Below are 25,563 nucleotides of genomic sequence, written 5' to 3'. Positions count from 1 at the left end.
GGTCAAAGGTCAAAGGTCACAGGGCTCATTATGTATGCAAAAACAGCTTGTGATCGCGTTATCTCAAGAACCGATTGATGGATTCCTGCCAAACTTAGGTCATGTATGTTACTTGCAGAGCCGATGAACTTATTAGATTTTGGGTAACGAGGTCAAAGGTCAAAGGTCACAGCGCCCATTATGTATGCAAAAACAGCTTGTGATCGCGTTATCATTAGAACAGATTGATGGATTCCTGCCAAACTTAGATCATTTATGTATCTTGCAGAGCCAATGAACTGTGTAGATTCTTGGTTCATAAGGTCCAAGGTCATGGGCTCATTATGTATGCAAAAATAGCTTGTGAACGCATTCTCATTAGAACTGACAGATGGATTACTATTTAACTCTGGATATCTTGCAGAGCCAATGAGCTGAGTAGATATTAGGATCATGAGGTCAAAGTTCAAAGGGTCATATATGTATATGAGAAATTGTTTGTAATCACGATATTCTGAGAACCTGTTAATGGATTACAATTGTACTTGAATTTGAAAAATTTCTTCTGTTTTGGTTTGTAAAATTGCTCTATGACGGAGGCATCATTTTCGACTGCGCGCAGTCGAATTCCATCTAGTTCCAATTGTTTTTATCAGCAAAAAAAAATTTAAAAGGCCTCTTCGTTATAAAAATTTGACCACCATCAATTACAATATGGTAATATCTGTCACTTTTTGGCCCAAAATAACCATTTGTATTGAATTTTGTCCAAAATCAGGCAAAATTTTAAGTCAGATTCAATAATTGATTTGTGGGTATAGGTAATGAAAATTTGCATTAATCTAAAAAAAATCAATGTATTAAATAAATTTACATAGTTTGGACCACTTTGGTCATTTTATTTTGATCGGTGACTAGCATTTTGCTGCGCTGCACTGGTTGAAGGATGTCGAACCGCGAGCTGAAAAATGGGCCTGTCGCAGCTTGCCTCTGGGGGCGCTATTGATTGTGAATCCACCCTATTATGAATGCTGTTCAGATTTTGGGTCATAAGTGCACTAAAGTGACAGAATCGTGAATTGCATGGTAGTAGGTGGCATAATTCATTGATTCTAGCCATGCATATGAGTCGGTTATAATCACTGGATTGCAAAGTGGAATGTGGCAGAATTTATATTTTTTAGCCATGTATACAAACCGACCTACAGAAATCTAATCAAAAAGAGTGGATAGCTGGTGATTAAATACATTGCATATGGGCACTTGATAGGTTCACTTTAGCAAATTATTTGTAAGGTCTTTGTTGTTCGTTATCTAATCCTTCTTTGAAGTTACAAAACAATACATCCTTGTGTAGAGATGTTTTTGAGCTGGTCCAATGAGTTTAAATATGATTTTTTTTCTGCAAAGCGTTGACCAGTTTGTCACTGAGCTTGAGATTACTAGCTTCATAGCGCCAGCATATTCAAGCAGTACCCTTACTTTAGGGGGAGGGGGCAGTTGCATGTAACTACATGTATGCTTCGATTCCCTGCCATCAAATCTACATGTGTACATTTACCACACTCAACCCAGGTGCAGTAAATGGGTATTAGTCGTAAGGATTTTTTTGAAATGTTTCAATGCCTTCAAATTCATCAGGACAGCTAGACTTGAAGCTTGGGCAATCAACCAAAGCTCTTTCGAAATGCATGAAGACATTGCCAAAGATGTGATATTTGTTATACAAGAACTCAGCATTTATTCTCATTTACTATGTGTCCTGTAGTGTATCATTTATATTAATGCATCCCCCCACTTCCAATTCTGAATTTGGATTAAGGCCACTACATGAAAGATAAAAGGACACCACCTTTAAAACAGAGTCTGTTTATTATTATCTAGCTTATAGTTTTTGTTAATGCAATATTTTAACTGTTTATTATTTGTTTGTTTGTGTTTTTGGTTGTTACCATAGAAATTACCGATGCCTACCCGCGAGGCATCCAAGTCTCAGAACTCTAACTCTAACTCAAGTATGGGTTTGGTCAGGGCAAGTGATTTCAACTTCCTATCAGTGCTTGGCAAAGGGAGCTTCGGCAAGGTGAGTTCTATACATTTAAACTTTCAATATTGAAGTATAGGCCTATGAAATTGGTAGTTTTCTATAAGAATGCTTTTGTTCTCTTTCTCAACATAAGAAAATAGTAGAGTTGGATTATTCCTAGAAATACTCTGTGCACAGATAATGGTCCAGTGGATAATTCCCGGACTGAACTACAAGTATCTGGGGGTTTGAATCCCTGCCACAGCACTTACGTCCTTTGGCAAGACGTTGATTTACATTCACCACATTGCATCCAAGTAAATGAATACTTACTGGTAGTAGGATTATTTCTTGAAATACACTGTGCACTGATAATGGCCGCCAGAGCTATAGTTGCACTTGTAAAAAGCTTTGAAAAAATCAATTTTTTTAAAAAAAATGGGTACTGACATTATATTCTCCGATCCTATGCCTGCATGTCATTTGAAATAGAATATCAACAACATAAATACAACAATTATTAAATTAAATTATTTACTATACCATGTGATTAGCACAAAATTTTCCATTCCCTTACATGGACAATATAGTCTTCATGAACTTTTTTAAACCCAATGAACTCTATGAACCATATGCACTTATAAAAGAGTATTTATGATGTCTCTTTCATAAATGTAATGATAGTGAATTGTAAAAACGTTGTCATTCTGGGCTTTATAGAACATATAACTAGTCACAGAACCTAGCAACCTTGGTTGCTAGTTCCTTGACAGTTCATTGCAGCTACCTAATTACTTCAGACAAGAAAGTTGTAAACCCGTCAAGATTTTTCCTGTGACACCTTCATTTGTCTAGGTCATGCTAGCAGACAAAAATTGAAGTCGGCAACAGTGAAAATTTCAGATCAATAAACTTGTAGCATAACCTTTATCATCTTGTGACAATATTGAGACTTACAGGTTATAATACTGTACTGCCTATTCAGATAGAGGGCGACAGACAACTGAATAAAGTTAGACACTTCTTGTCAGACATCTTTGTGCATAGTGAGTTATTTCAGTGAAAAACACATAACACATCTTGAGGTGTTTCACAGAACTTGTCATCGGTGACAAATGACAATTTTTGTTATAAGCTACTGAAATCCTTGCTTGTGATTGGTTATCAGCAGATTTGTCACTGATTTTTATTAGTTGTCATTGAAAAAAGGCTTTGTGAAACGGGTCCCTGAACTTGACTCCATCATTTACACGGTAAAGGAAAAGGCTAGCTGTCTCAGGTGATGCTCTGCAGACAACTCATGTATGCTATGTGAATGGTTCACACAAAGAACCTGTTTGTCTATGAACTGATTTCTCCTATGACCTCTTCTTTCTTCAGGTCATGCTAGCGGAGAAGAAGGGCACCGACGAGCTCTACGCCATCAAGATTCTCAAGAAGGACGTGATCATCCAGGACGACGATGTGGAGTGCACCATGACGGAGAAGCGGGTCCTAGCCCTGCCCAGCAAGCCTGCCTTCCTGACGGCGCTCCACTCTTGCTTCCAGACGATGGACAGACTCTTCTTCGTCATGGAGTTCGTCAACGGTGGAGACCTCATGTTCCAGATCCAGAAGGTCGGCAAGTTCAAGGAGCCACATGCTGTGTAAGTCCCTGCATGGCCACCACAGGAGAGAGAGAGAGGGGGAGAGGGAGGGAGGGAGATCTCAACTTCTGTGTTCATGATGTTTTGGCATTACCTGCACCGAGGAGAAGAAAAACACATTATAATCACCTGGTCTTACCGCAGTATAACTGATTGGGATATAATAGTAATAATAATAATATTTAGCTTTTATATAGCGCTTAATACAATGCCTCTAGGCGCTTTACAAATTTATTATTACCCCGGTCATTGGATTCAGTGCTTGCCCGCACACTGTTTGCACAATCACCACTCCCTATGAGTATTCCCGCCAGGCATTACTTGACGCTCAAAAACTGTTTGACCAACAATGACAGTCGCATCCTACCGGGTACCCATTTAACACATGGGTGGAGAGTAGCAAGTGCAGGTTAATATCTTGCCAAAGGATATAAGTGCCGTGTCAGGATTCGAACCCTCGACCTTCGCATTTCCAGTCAAGCGTCTTAAACCACTCGACCACGACACTCCCATATACAGATGTTTCACTAGACCTGGGTTTACTTGAAATCGTTTACAAAAAGTACAAAGGATCCTTAACATGCAGTGGCGGTGACTTTGTTACACACAGGGCCGCCATGTTTACTTGTATTCGAGGGACAAAGTGTTTTTCACTGTAATGTAGTCTGTTTCTACGGAATCGGGAAGGGACATATTATGCAAATATTGACTGCTCATGAGGATGATAGGTGAACTTATCACTCGCAAGAGGGTGTTCATACCGGCCCTTCTATCATCTTGAGGTAAAGCAGAGGGGGTGATAAAAGGGCCGGTATGAACACCACCGAGGGAGTGCATAATTTCCACCACCATCCAATATTTGTCTGGACTCAATTTAAACCTACAAACCTTTGGATAGAAATGCAGATGCTCTACCTCTAAGTCAACTCACCTTCTCTTGAACAAATACCACAACAACAAAAACTATATTATTGCCAATAAACCTATACTACCTTACCAGTACCCCTTTCGATGTCAGTTCCAATGTCAATTCGAGTACCAATACCGGCGTTAACATCAAGACCCATTACTGATACAATCCACACCACATGCAACACTCAACTCAACACCATTAGAGAATACCACTTCTAGTATCAATGCCATGACCAGGGGGGCGTTTCACAAACTAGTCATCAGTGACAAATGACAGTATTTGTTTTAAGCTACTGAAATCCTTGCTTCTGAATGGTTATCAGCAAATTTTGCCACTGATTTTTGTAATTTGTCATTGAAAAAGGGCTTTGTAAAACGTCCCCCTGATCGTTTGATGTCTCATTTTTCCTTCAGGTTCTATGCAGCAGAGATAGCAGTAGGCCTATTCTACCTCCATTTGCAGGGTGTGATCTACCGAGATCTCAAGCTAGATAACGTGCTAGTAGACGCGGAGGGGCACATCAAGATCGCTGACTTTGGCATGTGCAAGGAACACATGAACGAGGGCGACACAACAAGGACGTTCTGCGGAACGCCAGACTACATTGCACCCGAGGTGAAGAGGAAACAGAATTAAATGTGTTAGACTTTAGGGGGTGTTGTGACGGTGCTAAGACATATTGCTCCAGCAACAATTTTTCCAGGCTTTATTTCATCAAAGATATCTGGCCTGGGTTGCAGTTGGGTTTAGGTGAAGTGTAGGGTTAGGGCTAGGGTTAGGTGTAGTGTTTAGGTTTAGGTTTAGTGACTGATCTAGGGTTGAAGTTAAGAATTCTGTAGTAGGGTGTAGGATATTGACAAAGAGTGACTGTCACTAGAGCATGTGTCATACAACTGATGTGACATTTTCTTTTGTTACATTTGCTCAAGGACTACAGACCTAATTCATCCAAGGTACAAAGTATATCAATTATGTTTACTTAGCTGCAATTTGTAAATGAAACAAAACCAACAAAACAACAAATAAGCCGTTACTTTGGTGTACGTATTATTTTGCAGATGTGATGACAGAGAGACAGACACTTTTTGCAAGAAGTAGTTTTCATGAAACAGGTGACTTACAATATGTTTGCACTTGTATTTCCAGCTCATTTGCACATGTTTTTTCATCTGTGACCCTGCAATTCACGAAACCTTTGGAATAAAGCTTTGTAATAAGGAAGGCTTATACAGTCTTTGGGACATCTTGACAGCTAAGGAGAAGCATTATAAATTGTTGTTTGTTGTTTCTTGTTTTCTTCTCTAGATTGTAGCATACCAGCCCTATGGTAAGGCTGTTGACTGGTGGGCCTTTGGAGTGTTACTCTATGAAATGTTAGCAGGACAGGTAAGGTTATGATGATGATGATGATGATCAGCTTTCCTTATGGGGCAGTTAATGGGTGGAGGGTGCAGTACATTACATAAGACCTGTCAGTTGTAGGGCACACCCAGTGATTCATCACATCAGTGTATCAGGTGAATACCAAAATGGTGTCCATGCTTATGTGTCTTTAGAACCAGCTTCAAAATTTAAAAAATTGTGACGTGCATCGCTGTGTTTAATCCATTATACTTGCGACCGTTTGTATCAATTTTTCAGCTATGAACATTTGCTTCCTTTTCCATTATACTTGTGAATTTAAAGAACTTAATTATTGGGGGGTGTTTCACAAAGATCCTAAGTTGAACTTATCTCTAAGTTAGACATAACAATTATGGAAAGCCGTTAGCATCCTTGAAAATATTTAGTAAAAGTTATTTTAAAAGGCATAAAATGTTTATTCAATTCATTCATATTTTCTATTATCATGGGAGATTTTATGTTCTTGATGTGGAATTTATGAAAAGTCTAAAATACTTGAATTTTTGCTTTTGAACATATTTCATTATAAGACTACAAATGGCTCTCCATAATATTTAAGTCCAACTTAGAGTTAAGTTCGATTTAGAATCTTTGTGAAACACCCCCCTGCAAACTGTGTTGTTTAGAAAGAATCATCAGACATATATGATCCGAAACTGCAACTGGATTTGAAAGTAATTTGTGATCCACTTTTCTCATCTTTCTTCCAATTAGCCTCCATTTGATGGTGAAGATGAAGATGAGCTGTTCCAATCCATCATGGAGCATGTACCCTCGTACCCCAAATCAATGTCAAAGGAATCGGTGTCTATGTGCAAAGGGGTAAGTCCCTATGGAGTAGTGAAGTGTGACGTCATCAAATATCAATTTTTAGAATTTCTCAATCAAAAATAATGTCCAAATGTTGAAAAACCAATTGAATATGTTAAGTATTGGCTGAGATATGACCATCTGAATAAATAGATGCCCTGTAGGAACTCAGTGTGGCTCCTAATGTTATGAACCTGAGCAATATAACACTAAGTTCCTATAGGACATCTATTTATTCAGATGGTCATATCTCAGCCAATACTTAACATATACAATTGGTTTTTTGACGTTTGGACATTATTTTTGATACTCTTACAGAAAATGAAGAAAAAATTGAGAAACTCTAATAATATATTTTTATGATGTCACAACTTTGTTACCCTATGGTTCCTACTAGTAGATGATTTCAAGCAACAGTTAAACGAGTTTGCTTTTCATTTGTGTAATATCATTTTCACCTATATCAGACTTTTGGTTTGGATTTGGTTGGTTTGTAGTTTTACCTGACTGCTAAGAAAGTATGTGTATATAACCAGGGGACAGACAACTTAAAGTCCTCTCCGAGGGACACTTTCTGCAGTTGGTTGGCATGAAACATGATAGATTTGAGATGCCTTGAAGTTAAGCAAAGCTACCTTTCCCAGATCTAATGTAATTCTGACTTACACTTTTTATTTAAATAAATGAAAAAGAGTGATTTATTTATTTATTTATTTATTTTATTTTTTTTTTGGGGGGGGGGTGTAGATTACTTTTCTTATTTCTCAACTTTATAATGGGGAAGTACACACTTTCAAGCAAAATGAACTTCCAGAGGGCTATTATCTCATTCCTGTGAAAAAAAGTTGTGATGTAGCTTTTTAGACCACATGATGTGATGATGATGGAGATACACACAGCATATGTATGGTGTGGTTTGAAAACCATTCATAGGTACAGGCTCCTTTGATACATTCATTATTTATACAGCTACTGTAAAGGGTCAGTATTGAATTACATGTAAGTACAATAAAGTTATCAATACAGTGAAACCTGTATATAAAGACCACCCAAGGGAGACAAGAGAAGCTATCTTTATATGGTCTTTATGTTCAGGTTCCTATGATTCATAGGTCAATGCAAATCATTGTTCAATGGTGATGACTATAGAAGAGTCTTTATAGACAGGTGATCTTTCTATACAGCGCCTTTCTATGGTTGCTAAAGCAGGTTTGATAAAGAAGATATATTTGTGGTTGATTTTGTTAGTTCTTGACCAAGCACCCTGGCAAGCGGTTAGGATGCGGACCAACGGGTGAGCAGGACATCAGAGAACATCAGTTCTTCCGCCGTATTGACTGGGAGAGGCTGGCCAACCGAGAAATACAGCCTCCATTCGTGCCGACGGTGGTACGTACCCCCGCCCCCTTTTCGTTTCTCTCCGTCCAGTATCTTGTTTCCTTGTCATTTTTGTATTTGTCTATCGACAGCCACAAGGGCCTTAAAGGGATAGTTGAGATGCCTTCACAGTGCATGGTTATTGCTCTTTGCTATTCTTATTTATGAGATTTCTAGTGCCCTTTTAGAATCTCAAATTGCTATGAAGGTAATTTTAGACCACAAAATGTGTGAAATTTAGATTAAATACGATCATACCAATTCATCTCCACTTTTAAATACATACGGTGACCGTTAATTAATTAATTGATAACAATAACCTGGCCGGCTTTTGTGCATATTATAAACAACACAAAAAATCCAACAAAGAGCCAACATGATCATTGGCTAGAATCAAACGTATAAGTCGCTATGTCGTTTTTTAAACGGCTGGTTCAAAATTATTGAATATTTTTGGGGCCCCACAAATATTACAAATGGTTATATTTATGGATATTTGTAGCCGTTTCTGAACCGATTTTGATCAAACAAAGATGGTTTTGTTATTTAAACAGTATGTTCTTTCAAATTTAACACTCGGCTTTTCATTATCTCACAAAAAAATATTTTGTGTTATTTCACCCTCTGCAACAAAACTCAACTATCCCTTTAACTTATACTGTGGGCTTGGTTTCTTTGTCTGTTCCTTTGCTATTTCACATGTTGCCTGTTGAAAGACAGAAGGGCATTAACACATAACGTTGAATCCCTTTTGACTCTTAGCAGTGAATATTACTGTGAGATAGGTTACTTTTTGTTGTAGTGGTCGGTATCCCTGCCCCGCCCCCCCCCCCCCCCCCCCCCTCTGTCTTTCTCTCTACCTCTCCAAATTCTCCAATGATTTTCTGTTTCACTTTTTTCTTTCTCACTGAACTTATAATAATAATGGTGTCTTTTAGTTTTTTTATTGTCATTTAGAGGGAACCAATCACCTAAAGTTATCTGTGTATATCATCTAAATATGGAGTGCTCGTGCAGTGCTACATATATGTAGCAGCATAATTTTTTCTGCTTTTACTCTAGATTTTGGTCTTTTTGCTTTTAACCAAAATGTCTATTTCCTGCTGTGGAATCTGGCGTTGTATTTCTTTTGCATGTATTTTTCATCTTTTGTATAACTTCTGTTCCCACCTATCCCCTTTCCTGATTGTTTATCATCTACTTGTACATGTTCTTTGCAATGATCTACTTGTACATGTTCTTTGCAATGATCTACTTGTACATGTTCTTTGCAATGATCTACTTGTACATGTTCTTTCAATGATCTACTTGTACATGTTCTTTGCAATGATCTACTTGTACGTGTTCTTTGCTATGATATCTACAAGTCCTGTATTGCATTTTTTTCTTCATTCCTCTTCTTTGCCATTGTTCTGTGACATGTTTTGAAGTGTTATATTGTTCATAGCTCCTTTATCTCATGGTTTTTACTCACGATATTGTGTAAGCATGCAAAGGGCACATTCCGAATGGTAGTTGCAGTGTTGCCATTCTGTAAATAGACTGGTATATACAAAAAAGTGCCTTAAGAATGATGCATGTGCCTTTATATGCTACAGGAAGAGTAAGTATAGTTCATAATGCATGTGCATGTCTGTATGTATGCATGTGCATAAACAATGTATATGCATAGTTTTCTTTTTCTCTTTCTCTCTGTCTGCCTGTTTCTAGATTCCCCCCCCCCCCTTCTGTCTCCGACTCTCCCCCTCTCTCTCTCTCCCTCTCTCTCTCTCTCCCCTCTCTCTCCCTGTCTCTCCCTCCCTCTCTGTCTCCCTCACTCTCTGTCTCCCTCTCCCCCTCTCTCTGTTTCCCCCTCTTCCTCTCTCACTCGCTCCCCCTCTCCCTCTCTCCCTCCCCTCTTAATAATGTTGCTCACCTCTCCTCTCTCTTTTGTGTTCCAATTTTCCTTTGCTTTTCTTCTCCTTTCCCTCCCTCCATCCCTCCCAATTAATATCCATACATTACCCCTGATACCACACTACATTGTAACCCTCATTTAGAATGAAAATAATACGACCAATCCATATTGCCATGTGTCTCAACTTACAAGTTTTCACACCATACAGAGATTGTCAATCCTTTACAGGCATCTGTTAATAGTAATGAATTGAAAAACGAGATCACATATTTGATGACTAAGCTCGGAACAGCTGTGACCAAACACTGGAAATTTGTGTTCTATTAAAGTTGAATCAGTATACAAAGTTAAATTTGACTATTGACTGTGAAAAATATATCAAGCTCGAAGATGACGTACATTCAAAGACTGAGCGACAAAAAAATGTGGAAGCCATATTTTGTGAATTGTTTGGAAGGTTTTATTGATAGAATAATTGCAAGAAAAATGAAAATTTGATACATTTGAGGTATCTCAAATGTAATAGCAGTCACATAATGGATATTTGTGTAATCTTTGTGCATGATTGGCAAATCTTTGTGATGTTGTTATACAGTGTATTAGATAAACAGGTTCAGAAATACTGGTACATTCAAATAGTTGTCAAGTTTAAATCACTTGATACCTGTATACATGAGTTGGTAAGGAAACTCTAGGAATTTGAGGGAACAAAATCATTCAAATCAAGGAATTTCATTGGCCCAAGGAGAAAGTAATCAGTCTCTTATATTTGGTCTTGATTCCACGAGAAGAAGACATTTTAAGACTCTCATGTTGAACATATGATTGTAACTCAGGCTGGAAATAGGTTAAATTAATGATCCTGGAATATTGAAATTCCATCATGGAAAAATCAGGAGAATATCGATTCTTGTCACGAAATACTGGGAACCCTGTTTTTTTGTCTTCTCTTTTTTGTCTCTTTTTTTTTTTTGGGGGGGAGGGGATGAATTATCACTTAATATTATATTGATGTGTGAATGTAGTTTGTGAACCTGTTTATTGTACTGTAGATGCATGTGTACGTGTATCCCTTGTAGTGGCTGTAACACTCCATCGTCCTATATAGTTGTATTAGTTATTTATTTTTTAGATTACAAACCCTTAGATTCCTTCTATGTTTGTCTTGTTTTCTCCCCCTTTCCCCACTGCAGAAAAACCCCAGAGCTGCCGAAAACTTTGACCCCTATTTCACAAAAATCCCGTGTGCGCTTACCCCGACCGACAAACTCATAATCATGAATATTCAGGAAGAATTCCATGGTTTTACCTTCGTGAATGAGCTCTTCGATAGCTATGTCCGTGGTGCGTCCAGCTAGTGCCAGTCTGTCTGTAGAACCCACCGCTGCTGCTCAGTCCTACAGCCGCCTGGCCTGTGTTTCTAGCATACCCAAATGTCGCCAGTCTGTTCATGTGCTGTTCCTTTTTGTATTTTTTACCTGATGTGTACGTAGAAGGCAGTAGAAGTAGAAGTAGTAAAGAGTGCCTAAATATGGTGAATTGGCATTTCATTTTGTTCTTCAAGTTCGTTACTGGCATTTCAATGAACTATTGATATTAAATGATGTATTTATTTATGTTGGTGTAAATTCTTTCAGAAAACATGTGGTACTAGATTTGTTTCTGTTGGAAAGAGTAATAATTTTCATGAGCAGCATATGATTAATGTTGATGCCCACCTATTGAGCTCTATCTCTCTCTTTTTGTTATGTTTTGTCTGATTATTTCTCACAACTCTCCATAATGCATTTTACATGTAGCATTATAGTCAATTATTCATATTTTGACAATAGTGTCGTAGAGTTTCAGTGAGGTCATTTCAGTTACTAGTGAGTTTCTAAAGAAAAAAACAATCCACCCCTCCCCTACCTCCTTAATCAAATGATGAATAATTATATGGACATCTGTAATAAATACCTCATTTGGTCATCTCAGCATTGCATTATGAGGACACTAGTTTCCAGATGATTAAAATGATTAAAAATTATCAGTTCCAGGTCATTAACATATCATGTGGTGCTAATCAGTCTATATTTCAAATTGTTGCATTTTTTCAAAAAGTGCTTTGTACTGCTGAATAAGTGGATTTACCTTCAAAATCTTAATTTTCCCCGATTGCTATATATATATTGATAGGAAAAGTAAAAGATCAAGCCTGTTAGTTGATAAATATATTTTGGCTGTTTCGCTTATCTTTCTGGAGAAAGAAAGAACAAATTTATGGTGACAACCTTAACCAAGTGCAATGAGCTTGAAATATATATACCCCCACTTTAGTTCAGTGTATCATTAATGAAATAAAGTTCATGATTATTTTTGGCTATGGTCTGTATTTCTTAATGTACTGTATCGAGCTGTGTTCGCACTGTAAAGTTAGAGTGCATGTGGTCCGAATTTGTGTTTACACCAAGAAATGAAACATATATATATATATATTATGTAGATTTACTGAGGTGAAGTTTCCTCCATGTTTCTGATGTTCTAGGGATGTTGGCTGTTTTTGTATTTTTGAATGCTGTGTATAAAAGAAGCTTGTGCCATCCCTTTGCTTTTGTATTCCTACTCAAATCATGTCAAATTAATTGATGTAGCTTTTACATGAGGTTACTTTAAATGATGTTTTGATAATGTGTGTCCTAAACGAGTACTGTATTTGCAATGTATTAAAAACCCTGCCGTGTGAAGGCTTCCTCTTGCTAAATATGTTATTGTGCTTTATTTCTGGTAGTAGTTTATTAGTTGAAATGTTACTGGGATATAAAACTGTTAAGTAAAATACTCTTTAGTATTCAGTTGACAGAGGCATTATTTCTTTTTCTTTTTGTCTTCTTTATCCCCCTTTTTTTAAGAGTTTCTAATTTGTGTAGTAATGTAATTGTATATGAGTTCAATTACTAAACATATGTTAATTTACCTAGCTGCATTCCACTTAACTAACAACCAAATAAATGAAATATATGTATATGTTTTGATCACCAACCCACATTCCATCAGGAAAATATGCATGTATGGTATATATTTTAGGTCTGAAATAGCATGTATGGTACCAGGGATAGGTCTTAAGTAGTGAAGTTTAACAACATTTATGGTAGGTCTAGAATACACAGGTGTTCTATCTATTTGTCTCCTCTGATAGAATATATAATATGCTTTTGATAAGTGCTGCTATAGTTATAGAGATTAGTCAATAATAATATTATATTCCTCTATCAATGAGGTATTTATTCCATTGTAATTTGAAATAAACCGATTCGTGGCTTTAGGGGTCCTCCTAAAAAGTAAATGTGAGATAATTTTATAATTTTTGGTCTTCAATTTTGAGTTTGTTGCATCTCAGAGTGGCAATTTAAGTTTTGATAATCATACAGGTTGTTGCCGGTGATGAGAAATTTGTTCCAATTGTGTAATAATTATAAGACTTTTATGATGTGTGTACATATAGAATATCGAGAATTATCAATATGAATAGCGAATCGACACATTCAAAAGGACATTGTCAGGGCCATAATAGTACTATGCATATATGTTCTTTTGAGTACTCTTAATGTTGATTTTAAATGATTTGCTTGGTATAAAATACTAAAAAAAGTACATGTATGATTTATTGTTAGTTGTGGATGTGCTTTTTATTATGGCCTCTCTCTATACATTTCTTTTAGCCATTAAGTTTTCATGTTTGACTATTCACCATTTTATACAACGTGTAATACAAGATGTAATACAAATTACAGGATGTTTTCATGAAACAGATGTCAGGTTTTATTTTTGGTTTCATTTCAACTTCCTCATTTCAACTTGCTCATCATACAGTCATATATTTTGTATCAAATGTGAATTTCAGTTAAAATATATTCTTGTTTTGCCCCCCCCCCCAATCCTCCATTTTTCTTCACATATTTACCTCCCACTGTACAGGGGGGACCTCGAGACTTATGCAATTTCGATAAGGAGTTTACGCGGGAACCGACGACCCTGACTCCGACCGACAAACTGTTCATTATGAACCTGGATCAGACAGAGTTTGACGGTTTCTCCTATACAAATGAAGCATATGTTACTCAATAAGGATAGCCTTGCATGGCCAAGATCAATTGTATTTAATATGTACATGTGTGTTTAAACTTGTATGTAATGAAAACCAGTTAGGTAATGTGTCATGCATGTTTTGAGTAAATTCTAGATGTACTACCCCTTCCCTCTTTCCCCAGAGATAGATATTCTTTCATTTTCATAGATACATATATATAAATATATATTAGCACATTCTTCATGATTTTATTATTTTATATGTTATATTGAATTAGTTTTTATTCTATTATGGATCTCAAACATTCCTGTTATAACATACATGAAGCACAAGAAGAGAAACAGCTCGCCTGCATGTGTTTTTTTATGTAGAATACATTTTGTTTATGAAAGAAAGAAAGAAAGAAAGACAAACATGGCCATATGCTGAAACCAATACCTGTGTTCTTGTTTAAAAATTTTCTCTCAAGATCTATGAGCTTTCTGATGCAACAAAATACAGTTGATTTGTGTTTAAGCATTGCAAAAAAGACTATATAATATTTCTCTGATCTCCCAGTTTTAAGTTTATATTTGATATGCTGAGTACACTGGTAATTAATAACATTTCAAATCAAAGGGAGCAATTATGTCTGTAAACTGACTTACATCTCAGCTTGTATCACTTTGAACTTTGTTGTTTTGCTTTTGCATCAACTTTGGAGCCGGGAAGATGATCCTTCATACATTTAGTTTGATTTGAATAAATCTTTAAAGGGGGTTACACTTTCCTGAGGAGTTGAATTGTTAGTATTCCGGCGACAAGAACAATTTACAAATTCAGCAATTATAAATTTCAAGTTTAGAATATTGATATTAATGGTCTATAATTCATACCTGAAGTTATGGAGGCTATTGTGTCATCTTATTGTGTTGAATGTCTAATCCCCTCCCTATGGGAACTAGATGTCCCTGTATTAAGCCTATGGGGATTAAAGAATTCAGTAGTCTTTGGATTAACACTGACAAAGAAATTTAAATGTTTTTTGTGAGCGATAAGACAAAGAACATAGACCTACACTGATTTGCAATCAGGATTTCAATCTCTCAGAATTTTAGGAGATTTTTTATATGAGCATCCCCCTTTTTCCCCCTTATTGCATGCAAATAATCAACATTTAAAACGAGTCTTTCCCTTTGAGAATAGCTACATTTTAATGTCCAAGTAGCTGCAGAATATCATCCACTACCTTGAGTTTAATTATTATCAAATTACACGACAGCTTGATATCAAATCGTATTTAAAAAAAATTATGTCTACACACACCTCCAGCACAGAATTATTATTATTATTTTGAAAGCTTTCATCAATATTTTCTCCCAAATATCAACCTTGCAATATAATGTGTAGAATTACTTGGATTCCTGGAGTGTGACAGCTTTTTTCTGTATAAAATTATGTTGGCTGCATTTTTGAGTTATACAATCATATTATAGTACTTTGAATGTATCATCAATGAAATGAATTGAGGGCTGTAAATAATTGAATACTATATAGTCAAGATATATATTGATCTTTAGATCTATTCCAAATTTATATATCTGATGGCAGACATTGTTATTATATACTCTTATATGTCATAGTGACTTATTTCTTTCACTTTGTTTTCAATAGAAAGATGTAGAGTAGACCTTAGATCTATGAATAGACCTTTTTACAAGAAAAAGGTAAAAAATGTATTTACAAAAATATGGGCGAGAGAAGAATTGAGCAATTTATGAACTTGATTGTAGTGACTAGAATTAATAGAAGGTTGAGAAAGTAACATACTAAAGTATATATGATTTATGTACTGCATATGATAACTATAGCACATATATGATATATTGCATTATGTTTTAGAGATGATTACCTTTGTAATACAATATGTAAATAGTATAATAATCATACTTTTTTTCTCTCTTTGTGTGTATAATGTATTTTTCTGATGCTTATACTTTTCATGCACAGAAAATACAAGTTTTTCCATAATTATGTCTTTTTGTGTTACGATACTTTTTTTTTTTTTAGTTGGAAGTTTTGCTTTTCTATTAAAGTAAATGTTAATAACGGTTTGGAAATCATTGATTGATCAGTTATATTTATACAAGGGAACGGTACAATTATGGAATAGCAAAATGTTCAATAGAGAGATACACAGTATGTATGTTTATGATTATCTCATGTACTTTGTTGCATATAATATAGCAGATAGTGAGTTAAGTTGTTATGTCCAGTAAAAAGAATATACTGGACTATCTTTTTAGACCAAACTTATATTCATGGAGCTCTTCTCACTTCTATTCTCTCTTTTCCTCCTCCCTTCTCTCTCTCTCTCTCTCTCTCTCTCTCTCTCTCTCTCTCATTCTCATTCTCTCTCTATGTCAATTAGTTTAATTTTGCTCTTTTTATTTCTGTTAATTTAATGGTTAATTTTGTATATATGGGACAATTTATTTACGGTACTCCTTTATTATACCTTATATAATTCCTTTATCAGAACTTAAAAGTGCTTGTGCAACATTATCTAACAAATCATGTGAAAGTGTATTATGTGAATATATCTTTGTAATTCAGACAGACTATGGTTATATAATTATACAACTTTTAAGTACATACAATATATTAGTATAGAACCTTGCTTATCTCAATATGAGACATGGTCGAGAATTATGAAGTTAGTGAAATAACGTTTCATTAACTTAGAGTTTTCTATCTACTGTACCTTGAAGAAAATAGTTTGTTGGGAAAATATCTTGTATTTCAGCATTTAAGATTTATCAAGTCAAGATTAGATGACTAATAAGTGAGACCTCGTGAAGACATTATTGTCGATGTCGGAGCATGAAGAAACATTTGTGCTCGGTGACCTTATATTTCATTCTTTGATGCAATACTTTTGATTATGAAAAATGAAACCATTTTATGTTTGTGTTTTCATGAATATATATTTGCTTGTTGCCTCTATGCCTCTGTTGATTAAAGAATGTATCCAAGAATTAGGATAGAAAATCCTGAATCTAAACTACATGTATAAATGTGCAACAGACAAAGCACGCTGGCTAAGATGGGGTGCAATGGGTCATTTGTAAAGCTGACCTTGGAGGTTGGGTCGTGGGTTCCAAACCAAGTCAGTAAGCTAGTGATCATTGGTAGCCATTAATCCTCATTACTAAGTCCCTCTTAGACAGATGAGCCATCCGTCACCCGATTGCTCATCTACAAGAATACACGTGCTTTCTTAGCAGTCGGGTAAAACATGTCAGCACCATATTGCAGTATCCTTTGCAGGCTTGTAGGAACATATCTTTCTATATCTTCACAACCAGAACAGAGTCTCATTTGATAAAGACATATTTTTGTCTGTAGGATTGTTGAATTAAGGTTCTTTTATCATTGATAAACATGACAGAAGATTGCCAGTTTGTTGTCTGTTGTGTAATTAATGTCAAAAAAAATTATCATCAAGGAATACCAGCTCAATGTTTGATAGGTAAGCAGAGTGATGGCAGTTAGTACATTCTTAGAAACCACCGGCTACTTCTTCTCCCATCGGTGTTTATTGTCTGTCACTTGAGATTTTTGTCCTCAAGACAGAAATATTAACCCTCTAAAAAAATACCATGTTTAAATGAAACTTTAGTGTTTTGCAATTCAATTTTAAAATACTTGCAACAAAGTGGTGAGAATTTAGTAGCATATGGAGGAAAGATGTATTGCAGAGATGCGTGTTGAATACAAATTAAAAGAAGAATGTGTACAATTATTTTTAAGTGTTCAAGCATTTCTAAGGCAGCAAAAAAATATGATTTTATGCTTGTTCAATGAGTTGATGAAAACTTTGGAAACAAGTACAATGGAACCTCATTATAACGGGGTACTTAGGATTATGGAAATTACCTTGTGATAACAGGAATCTTGTTATATCAGGGTTGTAACAAAAAGAGTATAAAGACCTGTGATCAGCAAAATCCAAGCTCTTCATAATGAGGTTCCACTGTACCTGTGGGTTCTTGGTAGATGGGCTAGTAAGACCCTTTTTGTTCTGAACATACACATCTTATGGCCTTATGACTGCCCAAAAATCATGACTGAAAATTAATGGCATTTTCAAAAGTACCGTGTATATATATATGGCAGTGGCATTCTGTCGAGACTTCTGATCATACTGAAAATCATGTGTGAAGAATAAGTACATGTAGAGTGAAGTTGTTTTGACAACAAGAAAGTTGAATGCTTACAAACGGTATATGCACTTTTGTTTTCTATGCTATGTGTTAAATATTATAGTGAATACTTGGATATCTGAGGTCAAGATATTTCTATTTCGAGTCTGAAGGATGTATTTCTCTGCTATAGATCATGGCAAAGATAAGGATATCTAATTGAGTGCATGTTCATGCATACCACAACAAAATAAATTGTGAACTAGCCATTATACATGTTATGGAGTTGGTTGTACTGATCTCGATAAAATATTATACCTATATAAAATGTGGAATGAAATAGTGACAAAATATTGTTTTTGCACTAAAAATAAATATATATGAAAACATGAGGCTTCTTGTATGGTGGAGGATAAAAATCAAGAAAAATTCTTCTGTATGAATGAAGAAAAAAAAAAGTATCCTTAATAAAATCTTGGTGGCTGTTCTGGAAAAGAAAATAAATTAACCAGTGTGTCCGTGTCTTGTTGTGAAGTCCCAACTCTGTCAACTTAAATTGTTTTCACCTTCCTTTTTCTCTCTCTCTCTCTCTATTCTCTCCCTCTCTATTCTCTCCCTCCCTCTCTCTCTCTCTCTCTCTCTCCATCTCCCTCTCTCTCTCTCTCTCCATCTCCCTCTCTCTCTCTCTCTCTTCATCTCCCTCCCTCTCTCTCTCTCTTCATCTCCCTCCCTCTCTCTCTCTCTCCATCTCCCTCTCTCTCTCTCTCTCTCTCTCCATCTCCCTCTCTCTCCATCTCCCTCCCTCTCTCTCTCTCTCCTTACTCTCTTTCCTCACTCTCTCTTCTGTTTGTATGTGCGAAGGAAATAACATATACATGTACGTGAGAGAACAAAAGCAAGAGAGCAAAAGATGAGGATGAAATGGTGTAATAAAAGCTAGAGGGTCTTGTTTAATTATTCATGTTTTGATTAAATGGCAAAACTGAACAGAGCAAGACTTGATATCCAGAGAGAAGATCTTGGAAGAAATTTGTAGCTAGAGAAGATAACAAAATGTTTAAAAATGTGTATTTTCCATTTCTATTTTGCATATAAACTTCATTATACAAAAGACAACAGACATGTTAATCAAATCACATGGGCACAATTCCATTTAATCTCCATTCAAAATGGTATGGCAAATAATAATACATGTATATCTATTATTTCACAACCTTTTTAAAGATATGAACTGTCCACATTTAGGTAGGTTCTTCAAAGACGGAGTCAGAAATGTTCTTTTTCGATAGATATCAATTTAAAGCATTCACAATATATCTTAACATACAGATTTGAAATTGTTAAAATGGGATTCACCTACACTGTACATACTGAACTCACTAACCAATGAAATCTGATTCAAATATCTCTTACATCATAGCTCAAGACATTCTGATTTGGGGGAAATGGTGGCGACCACTAACTCCAAAATATACAATTTACAGTTCCAAATTCAAGCCTGTTCCGTTTCATGTTATTGAAATACTTTTACCATGGTAGTCTGGACTTTTTGTAACTTCAAGAGGGAATATTCACAAACGTACACTGCATGTTGACGAAAATAAATGACTTTTCCTTTAATCGATATTAATTCCATTTACAGTATCAATAGAGCTTGCAGTCCCTTAGACAGGTACTTCTGTTGGTGGTTTTAAATGTATATTTTTCAGAAAGTTGTAATGATCTTGTTAATGGACTAATGATCCAATCATCAAATTCACTGATCAAGTTCGTTTATACATAGTTGTCTTGAACAGAATACAGGCTGTCTACTCCAGGACAGCACATCTCACTCCAAATGGTAAACATTTGCATTTAAAGCCCCACTGCACTACTTATAGCTACGTGCGCCCTCTTTATATCAAACAATGCCTAATCGGTGACCATTGGTCCCCCATGATTCTCTTTTTCTTATGTTACTTGAGAGCTGATTTGATGAGATAACCACCTGTCAGTGACCATGCAGGGAGGTCTAATCCCTCCTGTCCAAACTAGTGCAGTGGGGCTTTAAAACATCCCTTGATAGAAACTGGTCAACAGAGGTTACAACATAATCGCAAACCCTTATGACCTCTACACAAAGGTTATGATATAGTCTGCCCCTCCACTTTCAGTGTCCATATGCAGAGCTTGCCTGACATATCACCTGGGAATTTCAAAGTCGCCTATGCGTTTACCCAGTACATTGGCTCCAGGAACCTGATAGCCTCTGTGTCTGTATCCTCTACTGGTTTTGATATCGAGGAGAAGAGGTTCCTCCACCTCCGTTCCTTTGATGACCCCTTCCTCCTTGAGCATGGCGGCCAGGAGGGGCGGCATGGCCACCTTGTTGGGCACCTGGTGGAAGTCCTCCTCCTTGGGTTGGTAGGCACAGAACTCGTCCTCCTCGCTCTTGCGAATGAGCTTCCACTCCCGCTTCCACCAAGCCCCTACCTTGATCTCCATTCCATCGCGTGAGTAACCTGAAGGGAGTCAGAAAGGAGGTAAGTGATAATTAATACAAAATATTAAATGGAAAAGTTACAGTGGACCCCATTATAGAAACAGAATGATAGCAACCATTGTAATAACACAGCAATTTCGCTGGTCCAACGTCTTTATATTCTATTATTTGTTTATCCCTAATAAGTGATATTAAACAATTTCCAATTCACGAGGTTATTTCCTTGGTCCCAAGGATTAGTAAGAAAAAATTCCACTATGCTATTTTACATTATAACATACCGTAGTCATTTAAGTGGTTGAACTATCAATCAATGTGTTTTAGTTTGTATTTTTACAATTCTCTAAAAATTACGAAAATTGATCAATGTTTAGTCAGAAAAAAATTCACTTTCATGTTCTGTCTGAATAATAGGAATTTCTTTGTCACACATAGTATCCCACTTGAGAACTACTTTCCCGGCTAATCCTGCCCCCCCCCCAAAAAAAAAAAAAAACAAAAACAAACAAACAAACAAACAAACAACAACAAACACACACACTGTTATCAAAGTGTTGTACTTTTCCTCAAAAAGACAAAAAACAAAGATTTACCTCTCATTGTTGGTATTCCCCATGCTTCCCCTTGGCCTAGATTCTGAAAGAGAAGAGAAAAGACAATACTGTTATATATATTATACAGGAATAAGAAAGGAGACAGCTAAGACCTGAAAATTGGAGGACTATAACAACTCCTGAAATGTGATTACAAAATCATAGCAGCTGTTTTAGCACATAGGTTACCAAAGAGTCAACAATTAATTGACCCAAACCAACCTGGTTAAATGTTAAAGGTCGTCTTGCAGCGCACAAGTATGTTGAAGTGAAATATAACTGGAGCAATTATGATGGTAGATTTCATTAAGGCATTTGATGCTTATTGATGTGCTTTTTGTAAATAACTGTTTTAAAAAAAAATTGAATTGGGGAAAGTAAATTGACAAAACTACAGAAACTCCTGGATAACTGGAGAAGCACAAATCTTACATTATTGTCGATGTTGCCGTTGTCATTGTTTACTCACTTGTCTGAAGTCAAATTGTTCACTTAATGATATTAGATACAATTCCACCAAATTTTCTGAAGAAACTGAATAAATTATTATTCAACTGCATTTGGAACTCCAAAATCGAAAGGATAAAATGATTCAGCCTTACTCCAGAATTTAGCCAAGAGGGGGGGGGGGGGGGGGGGGGGGGGGGGGGGGGGGAGGGGGGGGAGGGGGTATTTATGATTGACACTGAGAAACAGAAGTTGAGTTTTCTTTTAAGATGTCTAGGTAGATTATTGGATGACAGTATAGGTCCATGGAAAGATATGAGTAATTACTGGAATGATTCTCTCAGTGGCATAATGTATTTCTGTTCAACTGTAAGTAACTATGACCATGAATTATGAAATGTCCAGAAACTGCAACTTCATGATTTCTACTTTGGAAAGTCTTTGGGTGATTCAAATGTCAGACAAATGATTTTACCATACATGGGCAACAGACAGAGTATTACATCAAGCATGATGATCATAAACTGAATCCTAATCCTGGTGATTAACAACACTTGTTATATTAGGTAAAACAAAAAAAACAGTGTCAAATTCCTCATGAAAGCCCACTTTTATGTGTCTTTAATACTGAATTTTTCTGCAATAGAGTGTATGCTAAACAAAATGTTAGTCTTCCGGAATAAATACAGTTTTAATGAAAATAATAAGCCATTGGAGTTAAGAAAATATGTGTTTTATATTGATAAAATTGTACTTCAATTTAATACATTTGTTCTCACAACCATATTTTAATGTTTGAATGTCAATAAACACTAAAACAGTAGTGACAACAGAGTTGAGGCACACGCACCAATAAAATACTGGTTAGATTTGTTAAAAAAACATGAAGAAAAAATGATAAGGCATCACTTTTCAGCAATAGCTGCGCGCATGGGCACAATGATAATTATCAGATCTCAATTTTTCACTACGGTCCCATATGTTGATTTTCATGTATCTCTTTCATAGGTTTGGACGTGTTTCTTTCCATTAAACGCCCGTTTTTCACCTTTAAGAAGTAGCAATTTCTTACAGTATCATTTGAAAAATAACTACGTTCTTACCAAGCTTTCACAATCCACTTTTACCCGTGTAATTCGGATATAACTCGGTTGATCTGGACGCCAGTGTTGCCATCTCGTTCTCGTCACAATTCGACCAACTCCGAAGTTTGGAAGTTGATTGAGAAGGTCAAAAAGACTTTTCCCTGTTCGCCAGGGATGCGCATGTACTGCCATGATTCACTAAATGTCAGATATAAGGAAGGTGGCAGCTGAAAGTCTTTATTTAAGAAGTAGGCCTATACTCTATAGTTTATTTGTAATAAATGAATCGGGCAGTGTTTCGCTGATTCTCCTCTGCCATCCATTCAAGAATATAATGACGTTGCCGGAGATGGCGCTTTACGACATTTGGCTGAGATGAAAATTTCCTGATGAGTGATGAGATATAAGTTCTTCTATCGCATAATAACTTAAATTCCTTATTCAAAAAGACAAGTAACAGTCATAAAATAATTGTCTTTTTTAATCAGGCTTATCATTGGATAAGTGCGCCACTTTTTTCAGACCTACTCACAAACTCAAGTAGATCTTCGTGATATTACAATGCCATAAAACATTGGAATTCCCTTTCTTATGATATAAAGGAAATAGAAAACTATGCTCATTTGAGGAAATGAAAGGAATACCTAACACTTGAGAGTCAGAGAAGAGAAGCGAATGACATGTTATATGATTGAATTTTGTATTCTTCTGCCGGTTCATACTTTTTCATTTTAGTATATATTTATGTTTTTGTACGTTATAGAAATTATACAATTATTTTCTTTTTTCTTCCTCCTCCTCCTCCTCCTCCTCCTCCTCCTCTTTTTCTTCTTCTCCTTCTTCTTTTTATTTTTGTACTTATTATCATTTCTATCATTACTTTATGCTGTTATTATTATCATCATCATTATTATCTTTAATACATTTTTGTTCTTTCTTACCTGTCTGTAAATACTAATATTTTAACTTATTATTGACTGTGTACATGCCTGGAAATAAGATCTCGAGCTTTCGTGGGTTATCCTGTTCAAGCTAACTTAATTTTAATCTGTTATTCTTGTATATTGATGCATGTTTAAAGCTTGACGAATAAAAATCAATAAATCAATCTTTTTTCCTCACATGTTCACATTAAACAGTATATAAGCTATTTTTTCGTCTTTTGTTTGTCATTGAATAGCTCCTTTATATAAGAAAATATCCCATATATAGCACCCTTTTCTGAAATTCGTCTTGGATGATACGATGAGGAAGATGATTTCCCCTACAGGCCTATAAAGCTAGCTATAACAATTTATTTATTTATTTATTTATTATTATTATTATTATTAACAATTAACCTTGACATATCCTCTTTCCCGTTCATTTATATCATAGTATGTACATGTATTTGGTTTAAAATGTACCAGGACAATTATGTCATTCCAACCTTAAAATTTCTACTGAATAAAAAAATCACACCATCATATTCCTTTGCCTTTTGGTTTAAAGTGGTTTTATCCGGGGGTTTCATCCAAATATGAATATGAATATGCCACGGCATTTTGGATTAGAAGTAACAATCGTCGCATGATTCTCAAAGTAGCCGTGCAAGTTCTCATAAGAATAAAAGCGAGGGAGAAAGAGATGGAGAGAGTTAGAGAGAGAGATAGAAAGAGCTATAAAGTGATGGGTCGAGAGGGGGCGTAAATAAATAAAAGTAATAATTTAACCTATAGGCCTACATGCAAAATAGTGGTTTATCTGTAGATCATCATTTTGTGAACATAAAATCAAGACCTCTCAGGCCATTTGAGTTCTTTGATATGAGATATAGCCACTTCTCTCACCGCCCCCCCCCCCACCCCCTCGCCCGTTCTCCCCTAAAATAATAATGTAATGGTGATGCTAATAATAATATTGATATTAACAATAATAACATTAATAATAATAATGATGATGATAGTGATAATAATAATAATAATGATGATAATAATAATAATAATAATAATAATAATAATAATAATAATAATAATAATAATAATGGTAATACTAATGCAGTGATGCTGATATTGATAATAACTATAATGATGATGAATAAGATGAATATAATAAGGCACCAGATCAACTTACAATCGAATACTGAAGGCGCATGATCGAGTTCAAAAGTTGAAACCAACCATTGTATCGTGGATCCGTGTTATACAATTACTACCGTCCGAGTTAGGCACATTAAATTTGTTCAACAAATATGTTCAAAAATACTTTTAATTATTGTGATATTTGAATTTCGCAATCCCGTTGACTTTTGCCATGAACATAATCAATGTAATGACAGACTAAATAAGATAATGTGTAGAATATTTTAAAACTAATTTAATCAATTGTTAGCAGGGTGGTTGATAAGGGTGGGTCGTATTTGGTTACCTAGGGATGGCAGGGGAAATTTGAATAGACTTTAATGATTTTTGTTTTTTGTTTAATTTAATTTAGTTTAGTAAATAGTAGGCCTACATGTACAGTGTATTTTAATTAAACATTACCATTGTGTTAAATCATTTCATATTGGACTACATGGTAAATCGAACAGAGCCATTTGGTTAATGGCTCTGAAATTGACTATCCGTGATCGTTTTATCATTCTATTATTGTTCTTTGATTTTGTTATATTGTTT

The 25,563-nt window shown here is 35.6% G+C and overlaps 2 protein-coding genes across 2 annotated transcripts; one reads left to right on the top strand and one right to left on the bottom strand.

The window, feature by feature from the left end:
• The first annotated feature begins 1,914 nt into the window (after positions 1 to 1,914).
• On the top strand, positions 1,915 to 18,802 carry LOC754681 (protein kinase C). The gene is made up of 7 exons (XM_030984473.1): positions 1,915 to 2,062; positions 3,386 to 3,651; positions 4,978 to 5,179; positions 5,870 to 5,950; positions 6,683 to 6,790; positions 8,027 to 8,167; positions 11,246 to 18,802. The coding sequence occupies exons 1-7, from the start codon at positions 1,946 to 1,948 to the stop codon at positions 11,408 to 11,410; spliced, it is 1,080 nt and encodes a 359-aa protein (XP_030840333.1). The 5' UTR covers positions 1,915 to 1,945; the 3' UTR covers positions 11,411 to 18,802.
• Positions 18,803 to 19,428: 626 nt separating this feature from the next.
• LOC753857 (28S ribosomal protein S34, mitochondrial) lies at positions 19,429 to 23,219 on the bottom strand. Its single transcript, XM_001178245.4, has 3 exons — positions 22,928 to 23,219; positions 21,378 to 21,420; positions 19,429 to 20,803 (listed from the first exon to the last, which is right to left on the bottom strand). Exons 1-3 carry the CDS (start codon positions 23,099 to 23,101, stop codon positions 20,484 to 20,486), a joined length of 537 nt encoding a protein of 178 aa, XP_001178245.1. The 5' UTR covers positions 23,102 to 23,219; the 3' UTR covers positions 19,429 to 20,483.
• Between the last annotated feature and the right edge of the window lie 2,344 nt (positions 23,220 to 25,563).

The sequence above is a fragment of the Strongylocentrotus purpuratus genome, unplaced genomic scaffold (assembly GCF_000002235.5).
Source record: "Strongylocentrotus purpuratus isolate Spur 01 unplaced genomic scaffold, Spur_5.0 spur5_scaffold_14, whole genome shotgun sequence".
Lineage (NCBI taxonomy): Eukaryota > Metazoa > Echinodermata > Echinoidea > Camarodonta > Strongylocentrotidae > Strongylocentrotus > Strongylocentrotus purpuratus.
Note: the sequence above shows the minus strand (reverse complement) of the source record. Positions and strands in the feature narration are given on the sequence as shown.

Bases quoted from the DNA above. Each gene is read 5' to 3' on its own strand.
- LOC754681 (XM_030984473.1), top strand. From the start codon at position 1,946: ATGCCTACCCGCGAGGCATCCAAGTCTCAGAACTCTAACTCTAACTCA. The intron at 3,652-4,977 runs GTAAGTCCCTGC...TTTTTCCTTCAG, and splicing joins TTCAAGGAGCCACATGCTGT to GTTCTATGCAGCAGAGATAG. The intron at 6,791-8,026 runs GTAAGTCCCTAT...TGATTTTGTTAG, and splicing joins CGGTGTCTATGTGCAAAGGG to TTCTTGACCAAGCACCCTGG.
- LOC753857 (XM_001178245.4), bottom strand. From the start codon at position 23,101: ATGGCAGTACATGCGCATCCCTGGCGAACAGGGAAAAGTCTTTTTGAC. The intron at 21,421-22,927 runs GTAAGAACGTAG...CTTCTCTTTCAG, and splicing joins AAGTGGATTGTGAAAGCTTG to AATCTAGGCCAAGGGGAAGC. The intron at 20,804-21,377 runs GTAAATCTTTGT...GACTCCCTTCAG, and splicing joins GGGAATACCAACAATGAGAG to GTTACTCACGCGATGGAATG.